The sequence below is a fragment of the Schistocerca cancellata genome, chromosome 1 (genome assembly GCF_023864275.1).
Source record: "Schistocerca cancellata isolate TAMUIC-IGC-003103 chromosome 1, iqSchCanc2.1, whole genome shotgun sequence".
In the NCBI taxonomy this organism is placed as follows: Eukaryota; Metazoa; Arthropoda; class Insecta; order Orthoptera; family Acrididae; genus Schistocerca; species Schistocerca cancellata.
Genome location: NC_064626.1, coordinates 272470261 through 272487867, shown reverse-complemented (window position 1 = coordinate 272487867; position 17607 = coordinate 272470261). Strand labels below are relative to the sequence as shown.

The window sequence follows — 17607 nt, the reverse complement described above, 5'->3', positions numbered from 1 at the left end:
GACTTCAGGAGATATGAGCATAATGTACTGATATCCTCTCTACATGCATAGAAAGCATTTGCTTTAGTGTGTCACAATGGCACATCTTTGCACAACAAATAAACTTTCTGATGACATGTTTGGAAAATAAGGGGTTTTTCAAAAATATTCTCAATTTTTTTTCAAAAACTAATTAAAACAACAAAAAGTACATTTGTTTAATAAATGACAAAGAATTAGAGGAATAAACTTCATCAGTTTTCATATGTATTCATTAATTTATGTTTTTATTCATGGCAATGAATAATTGCTCCAATAAATATTTTTATTTGTTATTCACAAATAATGAACAGTAATTTTTAATCTGTATTCGTCATTTGGGCCAATGCAGATGGTAAGGAAAGTGCATTGTGCATTCACACCTGCAAATTCGCGGTTTACTTACCAGTGAGTGCAAGTGTGTGATATCTGCATGGCTGTGGACAAGTGTGTGACCTTTTGTGTGGCCACAGCCAACTGTTCACTCAATTGTGTTATTAGGCAAGGAAGAATTGGTCATCTTTGGCAATCTCCGCTAACAGTCGTGAAGTGTATTTGTACTCTCTCTTGCATGCACCTGCACTTGCAGGTCCTAATCCAGACTGCTAGCCCAGCAGCCACTGAAAAGCCTGTCACCCCTCTTCATCCTAACCACAGGTTAGTCTGACTTGTCTACAGATACTTCTCTACTGTGATTTGGCCTATGGTATGGGCAACATCCTTGATTCATGAAGACTGAAGAATGATATGAAGACTAAAAAGACAGTTGCCACAAACCCTTGAAAGAGATGAAATCAAAGACATGTCTGTCAGTAAATGTATCCAGCAGTTCTGTTGGACAGTCACTAAGAAAATTAACTATCACATTGTGAATAATCAATTTCCCGATGTCCCACTGAAGGGGGCAGTTTGATTTCAGAAAAAAATAAATACATGAAAGGCTGCTCTTAACTGAAGAGTTACTCAAAATACAGGGCATTGTTATGCATGGATCAGTCAAGATGATTTGTTTCTGCTTTTTTGTGATCTGGACTACTGTAGCCACTGGCTGGTATAGTTAAATGTGGAATGCAGATAATCATACAAAGCATTTCCAGAACTACCATGAAAACTCCTAAGACCAATAGATATTAAATGCTGGATATTTGAATTTTTACCTATTTGTCTATCCAGCTACCTAACCATGTACAGTTAGATTTACAGTTTGTTATGCAATACATGACACTAATATATTAAGAATTATTTGACATGATTTGAAAGTGGTAAGATACTAAAATCAGGCAAATAGAATTACATTTCTCAAGCATGCGTAAGTTTTCTTTACAAGAGCCATAATGCAAAGAAAGTATTATTTTATACATAGGAAAATATTCCTACTGGAAAGTTGGCCAGATATAAGAAAGTGGTGCGTGTGCATTCACTGGAGAGAAACTTTCAAGAACTCTTTTTGAAATGAAAGTATTTGAAAAAAAAAGAAAAATCACTTGAAATGACTGCAAGCCATGCCACTGAAGTAGTAGTTACATATTGTTTCAGAAAAAAGGAAAGTAAAGAGTTAAAGGTATATTAAAAACAAGAAGTATTTCATAATTGTATTGCAAGAATGAAGTAAAAAGCAATGTGAAATAGGAAAAAAAATATACACAATCTAAAGAGCAGAAAACTTGATACTATCAAAAATTTAAAGAAAATATGTAGACAAGTAAAAATAAAACCTGAGTAACATAAATAAAACAAATTTCTCAAAAGTAATTGAAATAATATTTAAGACTCAAACACTTTCAAGTCTCATGACAATACACCATTATTGTGTTGACACCCGACATGAGTTACTCACCATGGAAGGCACACGCACACACCCTGGCCATCGTCGAGATGAACTGCTATTACTCACGTGGGACGAATCAGCAAGTGAGGTATCCTGTGTACGATAGATACCAATTGGTATCTCACACGTTGTTGAACATAATTTCTGATACAGTCTTCCATACGTTCTGATCCACATGTCATCTTTTGTAATTTTCATCTAGAAAACAAAAGTACACGGAATATATGACCTATATAAAATATAATTCCAACAATAAAGTTTTCATTCATGGATATTCCACACATATCACAGTTACGATTAATATAAAATAGTAAAAATTAAAAATAAATAAATAAAGATCAAGAGTATAATTTTAATTTCAACCTAAATACAAAGTTCACACCCACATATTTGAGTTCAAACCTTTCAGTTGTATGTCACATTCTGACCTTGTTAATTGACATATTTTTTCCTCATCAGTCTCACCTTTCTCTTTGATCACACTCAGGAAAACTCTTCTTTGTTGTAGGTAATTTCTGAATATTTTTGTCATCTACCTGTTTTTCTTTTGCATTTCAACAGTGGCTACTTATTGGTATCTTGTACATTAACATCTTTATTTTTCACATTTTCTCTTCCCATATGCAATGAAAATTTTTCCTATGAACATATCTTTTTCAGCCGTTTTTTTTTTTTATCCTTAACGTGATTCTAACTTTGTGATTTTGTTGCTTTGCGCTTCCTGCTGGTTTAATATCAATGTAACCTGTAAAGTTGGCTCACCACTTATCTTGTGCATTTTTTCACTTCTATATTTCATTAATCAAACAGTAATTATTGAGTTATGCATGCCTCCCTACTTTTGTTGACCATTTCAGGTCTACTGCAGAGTTCTATGTCTTCCTTTCATCATGTTCATTCCTTATCTGTCATATGATAAAGTTCCAGTGACTCAAAACCATTCACTGTTCATTATTATTCATATTTTGTATCAATTCTTAAGTTTACAAAGAGATTCCATAGTTTCATCATCATCAGCCTTGCCTTTGATGAAAGTTTTTCTGTACTTTTTGTAAGCTGTGAGTGGCATACATAACATGTAGTGAACAGATTCTTGTATTTATATTACAGCTTAAATTAACCAAGCTGATGCAATAATTGATAAACACTTAAATTGGGTCTAGTATTGTGTTTCTTCGATAAGTGTTATGTCCTAAAATGAGATCCAACTACTTGAAGACTTGATGTTGTCCCACTTTAGTGCAAACACATATTTGATACACCACACCATGCTCACTTTAAAGAAACTATCACGACTCAGGTGCAATCTGAAACTGTAATTACTGCCTCCATTTCATCATCTCCTCAGTAATTGCTAACACAAATATAACATTTCTAAATGAACAAATTCATAATTCACTCAATTCTTATATTGCAAATTATTCTTAGTTTTCCTCGTATCGTATGATTTTATGTCAAATACTATGCTGAGAGTCTGCAGAGTCTCAAGATAATTACTTGCAGTGTTGGACACATTTTCATTCCATACCTCTGATTTGTACTACAGTTATTATTATATGAACTGATAACATACACTCATGTGACATCATACGCTTTCCCAGCATAATAAGTCTTGAAAGTCTCTTCGGGTTTGCTGCTGGATACTAAAATCAAGTCGACCCGATATTTCGGTGATCCAACTGGTCACCATCTTCAGGAGAATGCTGCTTCTGTTAATGAGTCCCACTGACAACAGTTCTCAGAAGGACGCATCAGCAGAAGCAGCATTCTCCTGAAGATGGTGACCAGATGGATCACTGAAATTTTGGATTGAGCTGATTTTAGGATCCAGCAGCAAACCCGAAGAGACTTTTAATACATACTCATGCATTGTCATCAGTTGTTATGTAAAATTCTACATGTTTATGGAGCAGAATGCAAAATGCCTGGTCTGAAGTAAGAGAGGGTTTCTGGCCTGGACGTGAGAGGGTATCTGGCGTAGGCAAATCACTGATAAATAAACGCAAACAATGGAAAATCCAGGATGGAATGCAACAATATTAGAGAAGGAAAGTTGCAGCACTTCACTGTCCACCACCTCCATCATACTATCCCTCCCCCTTACCACCCCAGACTCCTCCTTACCCCCACCCAGTCGCCACTCCCACCATGTACTGGTGCTGCTGCTCGCAGTGTGGTTTCAGTTGTCTGGGACTGCAGAGTGCGTGCTAGTTGCGTTTGCGTGAGTGAATGTATGTGTGTGTGTCTATTGCTGACAAAGGTGTCAATGGCTGAAAGCAATAATTGTGTGAATCTTTTTTTTGTGCCTATTGCGGCTCAGCATCTCCGTTATATGGTGAGTAGCAACTTTCCTTCTCTAATATTGATAAATAAGTGCTAGAGAGCATGGCATGAAATATAATCTGTAAGGTCTTTTTTTTCACCATCAATTTTGCAGAGATAGATTTTGATGATATGTGTGGGAAACCCAGCCAGTGGTATGACATTTCAAGGGTTTCTACAGAATACAAGTGTCGTCTTTTAAGTTTTTACAGAAACAATAAAAGAAAATTTTTTTTTGTACACACTTCTGCATGTGTTCACATAAATTCTGGAAATGTATTTTCTCTCTAAATGTGAAAAATTCAGCAGCTCCTTGAGGTGACAAAAATTGACGTCTACAACACAAGAGACCAAATGAAAGTCATTAAGCAACAAATAAGATGAACATGGGCAATGAAACATTAATTTGGTATTTTCCTCCAACAGTTAATGAAATGTTTCACAGCTGGTATTGTCATGATGTAGAGCAACATGTCGTTTCCCATTGCATTTCTAAGTTACATCAATAGTTGTGGGAAAAACTGTTGTACACCACGCAGCAGCAACTATTCTTCAATCCTCTAAAGGAGGCTGTTCCAGATCGAGTGCCCACCTGTTGGCAGGCGACTACCATGGAACAAGTGGGCAAACTACTGTTGCACAAGTATTCAGGTAATTGGGCCATAGGCTATGCAATCCATGACCCCAGATAAATGACTGTATACAGGGACAGCCAAGTGACACATGTATGTTCGGACCACTTGTGCCAGTGTCGCCTGTTTGGTAGCCTACACTATCTGTGCCTTCCCCCAGGTGAGCTAATAAGCACTCATCCCTAAGGGGCTGCACTGCAGCAGCTTGCTCTAAAGCAATGGGCATGAAAAGTCAAATGTAATCAAACAAACAAGCTATAATTTTCTAGGAAGTGTTTAATGAATGAACCACTTTTATTGGTTTTGGTTCATTTTGATACACCCAAACAGCTGACTGCCACTTAGTTTTCAGCTCATATGACTATATCCTATGTTCATCTCCAGTTATAATGTTAGGAACAGATTTTCCATTTCCTGTATTGAATTTTATCATTTAACACAATCCATTTTTTGGGCTTTAGTCAGGTTTTGTGGAATCTATTAGACACAGATCTTTTCCACAGAAAATTTTCATGTAAAATCAAAGGTACTTTAGTCTATGACAGGCCTGAGGATGCCTCCATCTCATAGTTAGGTAACATGGTCATAATTTTAATTATTCTAAGCACAACATAGATGCTTTTTAGAACAAATGATTTTTGGATGACTTTCACAAAATTTATTGCTGATGGAAGCATAACCATAAAAAAATCCTGCAAATCAATTGTACAGTCTCTTCCGAAGGTGTAAAAGCTGAATCTAGCAATTGAAACATTGATGTTAAATTAGGTCTGTACAAAAACCTTCAAGATTTTCATTCCTTTCCACAGTACGGTTTCTCGAAGCACTCTCTGTAAAAAGGAAACTACGCAGTCAATTTCTGAGGTGCCATTGCTTTAACAAAATTTTAAAAAGTAATAACTTCACAGGATATATGGAGACATCTGACAGTTGTTTTGTAAGAACTTGGGGGTGATCCTTCTAATTTCTGGAGTAATAATCTATCCATAAAGATGGAAACTAATCACAGACTTATTATAGAATAATTTGTGTAGACTTACAGATGTCAAAAATCCAGATCCTGGAGCTTGATCAATTCCAAGAAGAAGTCTGACAAATGTGATAACATAATCCTTAACGAACGCTTGATACAAGAGTGTATCCAACATACTAGCACTGAATACACTACCAGCTGCAAATGGAAGCCTAAACATATAGGAGATGTGTGATCCTCGTTCCTTCTCTCGCTGAAAATAAAAGCAGAAATATGTTAATATTACAAGCAACCCAAGCTTTCTCTGATACTATCACATTATTAATTTTTATAAAAAAAGAAACAGAAATACAAATCTACCATACAGAATGCTTGCTTCATTATTAAGAGTACAATAATAAGACACTAAATAAATATCTAAAAGCCATCCAGATTATTATTTCATGAAACATGGTGCATTATCAACACAACAGCACTTTAAATACTTTGCAGAACTAGGGATCAAGAAAGGCGATGCAAATCTAAGAACTGTGTGGAGACAGTCGTTAACTAAAGTCTTGCTTTCAATTTTCTTAAAATTGTTTCCATGTTTGTTCTTCAAGTTTTAAGAATTTATTGCTGTGTAATGTACAGATTCTATTGTCGCACTAACCATTATCTCACTTTCATTCACCACAGGCACTAGACAATGACATTTGTTAACTCCTTACAGAAATACTGAAAATGAAATACGCTACTGTTTGCAAAAAGTACGAGGCGTGTTTTTTAAGTCAGGTTCGTTTTGTTGTAGACACTAGTAGTACATGTGCGTACCACAATGAGTGCATGTGTCGTGTACAGGTATGCCTTGGGAACAACTGTGCTCAGTTTCAGCTCTGTAGCTAACCTGTACGGTTATGTTCTGTGTTTTCAAAATGTTTAAGACTATCAACTCACCCGCCGCATGTGAAGTTCGCTCAGTGATGCGGTTTTTGTCAGCAAGGAACCTGTCTGATGCAGAAATTCATCGAAAGATTTGCGAAGTGTACGGTGATACTGTTATAAGTGAAAGCAAAGTGCATAAGTGGGTACGAGAATTCTTTGATTACAGACGATTTGGTGGTTCAGTTGAAGCGAGGATTCGTGAGAACAGGCACTTCACAATAATAGGTCTCTCTAACAAATTTCCTGATGTGTCGAGATCAGTGCTTTATAACATTGTTTCTGAACACCTAAAGTTTAGGAAACTGTGCTCCCATTGGGTCCTGAAACTCCTAACAGAGGACCACAAAACCAAAGATTTGAGTGTGCAATGAAATTCTTGACTCGTTATCATGAAGAAGGTGACGTCTTCTTGAGTCAGACTGTAATTGGAGACGAAACACGGGTTTCGCATATCACGACCAAATCGAAGCAACAGAGCATGGAATGGAGACTCACATACTCGCCTGTAAAGGTGAAGGCCAAACAGACTCTGTCCCAGCGCAAAATCATGGTGTCGGTGTTTTGGGATAGGCATGGTGTTTTGTTGGTCGATTTCAAGCTACAAGGAACCACTATCAATGCAGAAGCATACTACCAAACCCTGAGAAAGCTATGCAGAGCAATTTAAAACAAAAGATGCAGCATGCTGACAAAGGGAATTGTTCTTTTCAATGACAATGCAAGACCTCACACTGCAGGTCAGACCCGCAATTTATTGGACAGTTTGGCTGGGAAGTTTTAGACCACCCACCCTACAGTCCTGATCTTGTGCCGAGCAATTACCATATGTTCCTCCACCACAAACAACACCTCAGTGGCAACTGTTACAATGACGACAATGACGTGAAAATGGCAGTGAACTCTTGGTTATCAGAGCAGGAGGCAAGTTTTTATGAAGAGGGTATTTTAAAACTTGTTGGAGGTATGATACACATTTCAACAAACTTGGCAACTATGTCAAAAAATAGAATGAAGTATGTTAATTTCTGAAAATAAATTTACTTTTTTTGAAATAACCTTTCATTGTGTACTTATGTTCAAACAGACCTTACTTAAAAAACATGCCTCGTAAACACTCAGAAGTAATGGTCTGCAACACAGCATGATAAGATGATGAGTAGGACAGACGAACAATAATAACTGATTTAAATGGCAGAGGGTTTGCGAAGGCACACCATCACCCTCTCTTGTGTGACTGGACAGGTCAGTGTTATGAAACATTCAGTCAGTGTGGAGCCATCACATGAAGTGGAAACCTGTAAGCAAGTGCCACTATGCCTCACCAACATCACAGAGTCAAATATTGGCATGTGAGTGTGTTCCCCCAGGTGTGGATCTATCATTCTGTGACACTGCGGCTCATACAGGATATGCTGCTTCAACAGTGAGGTGTACGTGGACCCAGTGGAGAAAAGAAGGCTGTTCAAAGTCCCAACAGGTTACTGGACAACACAATGTGACCACAGTGCAAGATGACCGCCATCTTTCCCGCCTGGCCATAAGAGACACAAAAGCTTCATCCACAGTGTTGGCATGATGTTGGAGTACTGCAACAGGTATGGACAATTCAGTATCAACAGTTCAATGCCATCTTCCGTCAGCTGGACAGGCGACATTACATCAGCTTTCACTGACCAGAACTCACAAACACTGCAGACTGCAATGGGCTTGTGAATGTCGACACTGGCATGCTGAGTGGCAAATGAAATGTTTTTAGATGAGTCTCACTTCAACTTGTCCTACAGTGATGGTTGCATGTGCGTTTGACACCGCCATAGTGAACACAATGAGGCAGACTGTAGTGTTGATCAGCATGGTGGACAAATGTTTGCAACACATGATCTTGCCTCCTACATCTTGAGTGCAATATGAACAGCTACCATTCTTCAGGAAGCCTTTACAGCCTCAGGCACTGATCCTCCTGCAGGCCATTCCATGTGCCATATTTCAGCAGGACATTTTCCAGCCACACATGGGGAGGTATGTGCAAGCCTTCTTTGAAGAATGGCGGCTACCACTGCTTCCCTGGACTGCTCATTCACTTGAGATGTCACCCACCAAACACGTTTGGGATATGGTCACTCATTAGTTTGTTCATTCAGGTCCTCCTGCAGCCACAGTTGATGATTTGTGGATGCACATACAAATTGCATGGTAGAGCATTGCCGAGCAGCATAAGCAGACACACTTTGATTCTATGTCATGACATCTAGAAACTCTGACTGCAGCATGTGGTGGCACTACTCTGTACGGAATTTCCACAATCACAGACATTGGTCTGTAATGCTAGTCATTTATGCAGTGACACATCCATAATCAGTTGAATAAACTTCATTGGGATCACATGATGGATGTCTTGGTGAGTCACTTTTCCAAACAGTAGTGTACTAAAATTGTGTTTTCCTCAAAACCAACTGTGTTCTACATTCACCATAACCAGACATGACTATTTTTAAACACATGCCATTATTTATTCCTTGAAGTTGGCCAGATGAGCAAGGTACTAAAAGTAACAGCTTAATTGAGCTTGTAGTCAAAAGAAAAATAGTAAACAGATTTATATTCACACAAATCACAATTTGGAACAGGTCTTTTATCTGTATATGTTGATTCCTCTACTTTAGTCTTGTTTATGAGATTTATTTGTAACTGATTCAGAACAGAATTAATGTACATCTTTTATCTGAAAATGTTGCTCCTACCACTCACTATGTGTGTGTGTGTATGTATGTATGCTCTTGAGTCCCGCAAGTTAAGATTAATTTTATTAAGATAGCAAATATTTGGTTACTGTATAAGATACGAAACTATCATTTTGACTCTTGGAATGGGAGGTTTTATGAAAATGAGACAAACGACAATCAGATATTTGAGGTACGCATAATTTATTGTTGCTGCGATCATTCTCATTTCAGTTTGTCAGCTAGCAGGGTACAGGAAATTGTTGCATCTGTAGTAGTTAAGTAATATATAACACTGCGTAAAACTTGGAAATGTTAATCAATTGTTAGCTTGTCAATATATCTTTATTTTGCTTTAAATATCATTTTGGCAGCTGTGTATTCATCTCCATGTAATGTAATGTCTAAAACATATATCTGAGAACTTCTAACTCACAAGCAGTTGGTTACTCAATCTGAAGGTTTTCTTTCCAATTTTTTTCAATTTAAATTCAAAATTCTCCTAATATGCAGCATTATGTTGAATGTAATCAGATATGAAACTGGCCAGTAACTTCAGTAATTGAGTTGGTCACATCAAGACTAAGAATGTACAGTAAACTGAAAGAATTTGTATTACTTCTTGGATCTTGCCATCATTTAAAATAAAAAAATTTAAAAAGGTCGGTTTTGAGTTTACAGGGAGCAGCATTCAGACACACATTTCCCAGGAACAGAAAAATACATTGCATTTAAAATTATGCACTACAGAGTGAACAGTATCAAAAAAGAATCCCTAATGTTAATCAGAACTAAATATCATTCAAACAATGCTCAAATACAAATGATACTCAAACATGATAATTAATACATGTTCTGCAAAGACCTACCTAGGCCCCTCTACAAAAATGGAGGGGAAAAAATTTAAACTGTTATATACCATACTACATAAGAAAAAGAATACTTATTCAAAAAAGATACAGGTATGCATAACCTTTTGCATTAATTGTAAAGTGGCAAACACATACCATACAGCAATCAGTAAACAATGAAGCCAACAGCTGTCTTCCAGAATTGCTTAGTTTCCTACATAGTACAGATCTACAAGAAGCTTGCATAAAAGTGAGCTGTAGTCACACACATGCAAGACACTAAACTCAAAGTGAAAGAACATAGTGGAGCCTTTATGTCTGTAGCCTACTGAAAAGAAAATGATATGACATAGCATAACTGATTATTTAAGAACGTGCATGCAATAAAATTAAATAAAAAACACTTAGTACATGTGATCAGTTAAAAACAACAGTATTCACTAAGCTTAAAGTCCTCAGTAATATTACGGATAATATTATTTAGGTTACCAGCTGCAATGAATGTGGAGCAAGAAGTGCTGCCATACATCTAGGAATGATCTTTCGAATATCAGATGCATTGATTCTCTGCATTTTTTGGTTTTCCTCATATTTCATGAAAATCTTATGTAACATACAATGGAATAATTTATTTCAAATAACATAATTTTCTTTTATGAGTGTCACTTATAACACACCTCTAGTTCTGCAAAGTTTAACACCATGTTTCAGAATTTAGTGCATTTCTTCAGAAAGTGCCAAGTGAGAATTACTGAATGGCATGCTCATGTAAAATGTCAATGTTTATGCATGTTGTTATTGTCTGCATTTCAGAAAAAATATTTCCAAAAGATAGCAAGTCAACTAGGAACAAAATAATTATAAGATTAACAATAAATGACTAATAATATAGGGATTCTTAGATTGCTTACCAATATCAATACAGTCTACCACTAGCATACTATTCTGCAACATATGAAGATAATGTTACTTTCTAAGGTAAAGAGTCATTGCACAAGGAAGTTAGTTTTATACTAATGCAAAATAGCATGTCATTTTATTAACTGATATGATGACTACACATAAGAGAGGAATTTATTCTGAGGGTTTGTGCTGGTGTCCATCTTGTAACTACCACTATCAAACTTTAGTTACTTTTTGGCAGCTTGTGAATGGAAAGCAATGCCTATTCAATGTTATCAAAGATTCTAGCATACAATATTGCTTTTAGTTGTATAGCCACTTTTATAGAACAGTAATGTGTTGCATATTCCATACAGCAGTTGTTTCTGTTAAATCTTCATGCAAAACGCTGAGAATATTATCATCTCATAATCACCCACGAAAAAGGTTTGTTCAAAATGATAATAAGAAAAATAAAGCCATAAAGCAGCAGGAAGACATCTACAAGCAGTTGAAATACTGCTTCACAGAAGCATAAAATAACAATATTGCAATAGGTATAGAGTGCAGAAGAGACTTATGTGCAATTTGTGTACAGCTCTAAGAGTAATCAATGACTCAAACTATGATACTCATAGCAATATGTTCCATATATCATTTCTGCAATGAAACTGTCATATATTTTAGCATAAGGGCAGGAGTAACATTTCTATTTTATCAAAGAATCAAATACTCTCTGTAACAACCTATAAATATCTTGCACTCTGACATAAATCAGAAGTCATAGCATAATTATTAAATTTCATATTATTACACACACAAATAGAATTAAGTACAATCTGAATAATAAATCCTACTGAGTTTTCCCAAACAGAAATGATATCTATTACATTCTAATCTGGATTTTCCAATAAAAAACACGTTAGATCTTCTGAATGCTCATGTTTTCCATAACCCAGTGCACATCTTTGAAAATGTTCAGCAAAAAATAACGCTATGCTTACTTTTTCTTGAGGTTACCTCACATTACAAATATTTATAACTGCTTACACAATATCTGACACTAACAATAATTTAAAATGTAGGGAAAGATAGACTGCTACTTAATGTAAAGATGACATGTTAAGCTGCAGACAAGCACAATTAAAAAACAGCAACATAAAGCTTTCGGCTACAGCTTTTACCAGAAAAAGAGAAACACACTACATTCATTCACACAAGCAAACACACCTCATGCACCCGTTACCCCCAACTCTGGCAGCTCGGGCCAGAAAGCAACTATCATATGGGATGGAATCAGCAATCTGCAGGGGGCAGGGAAAGGGAAGGGACAGCAGTGTATGGATGGGGGGAGAGACGAGTGGTATTTAGTGGAATGTACAGTGATGAGAATGCCAACATGTGTGGGGTCTGGGGGTTATGGGACAGAGAATGTATTGTAAGGATAACTCCCGTCTGCACAGTTCCGAAAAGTTGGTGGTGGAGGGCAGGACCTAAATGGCTTGGGTAGTGAAGCAGCCATTGAAATCAAGCATGTTATATTCAGCTGCATGTTGGACCACAAGGTGGTCTACTTTATTCTTGGCCAGAGTTTGGTGGTCAACATTCATCCTGGTGGACAGCTAGTTGGTTGTTATACCAATCTAAAGTGCTGTACAATGATTGCAAAAGAGCTGGTAAATGACATGGCTGCTTTCACAGGAGGTCCAGCCCCTGACAGGGTAGGATAAATCTCTGACAGGACTGGAATAGGAAGTGCTGGGTGGGTGGATTTGGGAGGTCTCGCACCTGGGTCTTCCACAGGTATATGATGCTCGAGACAAGGGGTTGGGATTGGTGGTTGCATAGGAATGGACTAGGGTGTTGTGAAAGTTGGGTGAGTGATGGAATACCACTTTAGGAGAGGTGGGAAGGATCTTATGGAGGATGTCCATCATTTCAGGGCATAATAATAGGTAATCAAAGCCCTGGTGAAGGATGTGGTTCAGTTGTTCCAGGCCAGGGTGGTAATGCGTGGTGAAGGGGGCACTCCTTTGTGGCTGGTTCTTGGGGGTGGTGGGAGGATTGGGGGTGTAAGGGGAAATGGCAAGGGAGATCTGTTTGTGGACAAGTATGGTGGATAGTGCCTGCCCATGAAGGCATACCGGGCATGGGATTCTTGTTGCTGCAGAAGATATGCTGTCCCCAGATGGCCAGACTGTATGGGAGGGATTTTTTGGAGTGAAAGGGATGACAGCTGTTGAAATGCATGTGCTGTTGATGGTTGCTAGTTTTAGTGTAGACAGAGGTGCAGATGGAGCCATAAGAGATAAGGAGATCAATATCTAGGAAGGTTGCACGCTGGTTTGATGAGGACTAGGTGAAGCAGATGGGAGAGGCATTAAGGTTGTGAAGAAATGAATGTGGGGTGTCTTGGCCCTGAGTCCAGATCATGAAGATATTGTCAATGAACCTGAACCAGACTAGGGGTTTGGCATTCTGGGAGGCTAGGAAGGTCTCCAACCAATTGCCTGTAATCTAGCCTCCCATGCCAATAATAGCACCAACCACTTCCTTCACTGACTCTCCACCATTCCCACCTCTTTACCTCATGTATCCCTACTTTGCTAACCTGTTTATGGGTCTTCTAAAGAAGACCTTCCTAGCCTCCTAAAACACCAAACCTCTAGTCTGGTGTAGATTCATTGATGCTATCTTCATGATCTGGACTCAGGGCCAAGGCACCCTATCTTCATTGCTTCACAACTGCAACACCTTCTCTCCCAACCTCTTCACCGGGTCCTTGTGTGAATGAGTGGCATGTTTTTCTTTATCTGATGAAAGCTGTGATGGAAAGCTTTATGTAAGCGTCTTTTAATTGTACCTGTCTGCAACTTAACATGTCATCTTTATGGACATCTTTCCTAAATTCTTGATATCTCTATATGGACTGTCCACTGTTTGACAGATTGATTCTCCTCAGAAATTAGGAACTGTGGATAGTTTAATAAAGGCAACGAGCACAGACGAAGTACAATAATTGTCTGGTATACTTGTATATGGCTCTCTCTCACAATAAAACAATGTTTTGTGCTGTTCCTAAATTGGAGGATATTATTTAGTTGTCTTTCTTAAACATGATATGAAAGGTACAGTATCCCTAGAAATTCTCAATGAACCACCACAACACTAGCCACATAAAGACTTTACTAGTTTCATATTGCTAATAGGTGGGATTCCCCACCATTTACAAAGATAAACAATGGAGTTCTTGACCAAGTGAGCAATGCCATGATGGAATAAGCTTTGAGCTATTCAGAAAAAATTGTGTCCACTTTACTCTTCAGATATAATTTCTTTAAATGAACTGGTATATATTTTTGGCACATACATACAGACCAATTTGAATGTAATTCACAAACCAGAAGTACGCAACAAAAATATAATATTACACCAAATGAAAGAAAAGAGGGAATATGAGAATCACTTCTTTGGTGTATTGTAGATTACTCTTTGTTAAAATCATAACTGCATTGAAAAATTAGGAAGCAAATAAAAAGTACAATGTTTTCAACCACCACTGTTCTGATCTCTTGAGCATAACTTTGACAATGATCCTAGTGTTGTATGTTTAATTCCAGGTGTTGGTATTGCTCCACAGCACTGCATGCCTTTTTTTACAGGGTTCTGTATTGCATCACAGTATTATACAATAGGTCTTTATTCGTTTTAGCTATTTTGTCACAATTCCCATGCAAGTTCACATTTCTTATGCAAGTGTTTATCTGTTGCTTATGCCTTACATTCAGAAGTTTTTGATCAAGCATCCTTTAACAGAATAAATCAATTATTTATTTCAGTTATTACCTGCAGCAACTTGACAGCTCTCAATTAACAATCATGTCATTCTATTACTATGTTTTATGGCTGTGCCTTGTCTATGTGTTGTTGCATGCTGACAGTAAAATGTCTCTTAGTTTAATGTTTTCACTTTTCCTGCCACATAGGCATGTTTAAAATGCACATAGTCTAACAGTCAAATTGAGTACTTGCATGTAATTGTTGAATATGTTTTTTAAAGCAGTTTATTCGGATTACACTGTGGCTTGCATACACAGTTATAGAATTTGCAGCTCCCAGTGTTAGGACCCATACTTAGAAAAAACAGCTCAAGGGGGATTCAGGACAACTTTGGCAGAATTTGTGCTAGGTCGGATGAACAACAGCTCTCTTTAAACATATATAAATGAAAGATAATGTATATGGGCAGCAGAAACATCCATGTAATGTTCGAATACAATATAATGATATGTTGCATTAATCAGTTGCTTCAATTAAATATCTAGGAGAAGCACTGTGAAATGAAACAAAAGGTCAGTTGCACAGAAAGAAAATAGTTGACTACAGTTTGTTGAGAGAGTTGTGGGAAAGTATAGAAATCTATAAAGAAGACATAGTACAGAACACTTTTGCAAAACATTCTTCAGTTCAATTTAAATGCTTGATATCCTCATCACATTGGATTAAAGGAAGGCACCAAAGGAATTCATGACCATGGTGTTAGATTTGTTAAAAGTTGGTTTCATCGTACGAGAATGTTACATACCGTATGTACCCTATTATAAGACAATCATGAATATATATATTCTGGCTAATCAAACTTACATACTTTTATTGGTATAAAGTATCTGCCTAAAAAACTTAACATTGTACATATTATAAATTCATGCCATACATACAGAATATAAGGAGAAATAAAATTAACAGAAAAAAATGGTTTACATTAATTTTTAATCTTCACTTTCTTTTTTGCTCACTACCCATACCAGTTGTCTTTGGTATCACTATTTTTTAATAGTAGTAATTATAATAATAATCACAGGCATCATTATATGGCATTAACCAATGAAATGCAAGGATATAGGCAATGCATTTCTACGTGTGAGCAACACTGAAACATATGGTCTAGGTTGTCACGAATATTTGGGTTAATTGATGTTGGACTCTCCTCACCCCCATCTTTGTTGTTGGGGCAGACTGATCCATAGTATAGCAAGAGGTCTAGGTTACACTGAAAGGTGTTCAGAGCCAGCGACGCAAATGAATGTGAATGCCAAATAAAAGTTGCGATAACAGATTGACCTGTAGTGTAGCCTACGGTGTATGTTCACACTATATTTAAACACACTTAGCCACATTTCTATGTTTATGTTCATACTCCACATACAATCATATGGTGGTTAATGGAGGGTACATTGTATTGTACCACTATTAGTCATTTCCTACCCTGTTACACTTGCAAATAGAGTGAGGGAAAAACACCCTCCTGTGTGCTTCTGTATGATCCTCATTTCTTTTATTTTATCTCCATGGTCCTTATGCTACATGACTGTTTGTGGCAGTAGAATTGTTCTGCAGTCAGATTCAACTGTTGGTTCTCAATAGTGTTCCTTGAAAAGTATGTCACTTTCCTGCCAGGGATTCCTGTTCGAGTTCCCCAGGCATTTCTGTGATACTTGCATCCTGATCAAATCTATGGGTAAAATATCTGGCAGCCTGCCTCTGAATTGCTTTGATATAGCCCTTTAATCCAGCCTGATGGGGAAACAAAAAAATCAAGCAGTACTCAATAATATGTCACACTAGTATTCTATATGCAGTCTCCTATATGGATGAACCATACTTTCATAAAATTCTCCCAATAAACTGAAATCACCTACTTGCCTTCCCTACTACAATCCTTATGCTCATTCCATTTCGTATAACTTTGTAACACCATGTCTAGATATTTAATCAATGTGACTGTGTCAACAAGCACAGTATTAATGATGAATTTGAACAATATGGAATTTTTTTCATCATTTCCATTACGGATGATGAACTGCAATCATGATTTGAATTGGTAATTTATTAGTGAATAAATATACAACCAGTCACTTCTTTTGGATTTTTGATATGATTTATTGTACCACTAACATGGTTTTGAGCCACTGCAGGCTCATCATCAGACAGAGATGTACAGCAACATTATATCATGAACCAAGTGTAGCTAATTGCTGTGATGATGGTGCTGGTGAAAATGAAAGAAAATTAGTTTTCGGTGATGAAATGTTTATCACACATTAAGGTAGTTATGTTAGCCAGTATAGTATTATTTTCCTACTCACCCGCATTATCTATTTCTCTACATTTAGAGCTCACTTCAGTTCATCACACCAACTGGAATTTGGTCTAAGTCATCTTGCATCCTCCTACACACTCAATGGAATGGTGACACCCTTTTGTACACAACAGCATCATTAGCAAATTACCGCAGATTGCCGCTCATCCTGTCTGTCAGATCATTTATGCATATAAAAAGAATAATAAGAGAGAAAGAAGCTTTGTGATGACTATAGTAGGAAAGTGGATGCTTCTGAGAAACAGTGTAAGGATGAAGTCAAAGCAACAAGGAAATTTTGTGCTGAAAATAGGGTTA

The 17607-nt window shown here is 37.1% G+C and overlaps 1 protein-coding gene across 1 annotated transcript in view; it reads right to left on the bottom strand.

Moving 5' to 3' along the window:
* The window catches only part of LOC126169379 (potassium channel subfamily T member 2), a 1084296-nt gene that overhangs the window by 45186 nt on the left and 1021503 nt on the right, over positions 1-17607 (bottom strand). Inside the window, exons 23-24 of the mRNA XM_049920640.1 lie at positions 5841-6026; positions 1913-2044 (exon numbers count right to left, since the gene is read on the bottom strand). Of these exons, the coding sequence (XP_049776597.1) occupies positions 1913-2044; positions 5841-6026 (318 nt within the window). The remainder of the gene's footprint in view (positions 1-1912; positions 2045-5840; positions 6027-17607) is intronic.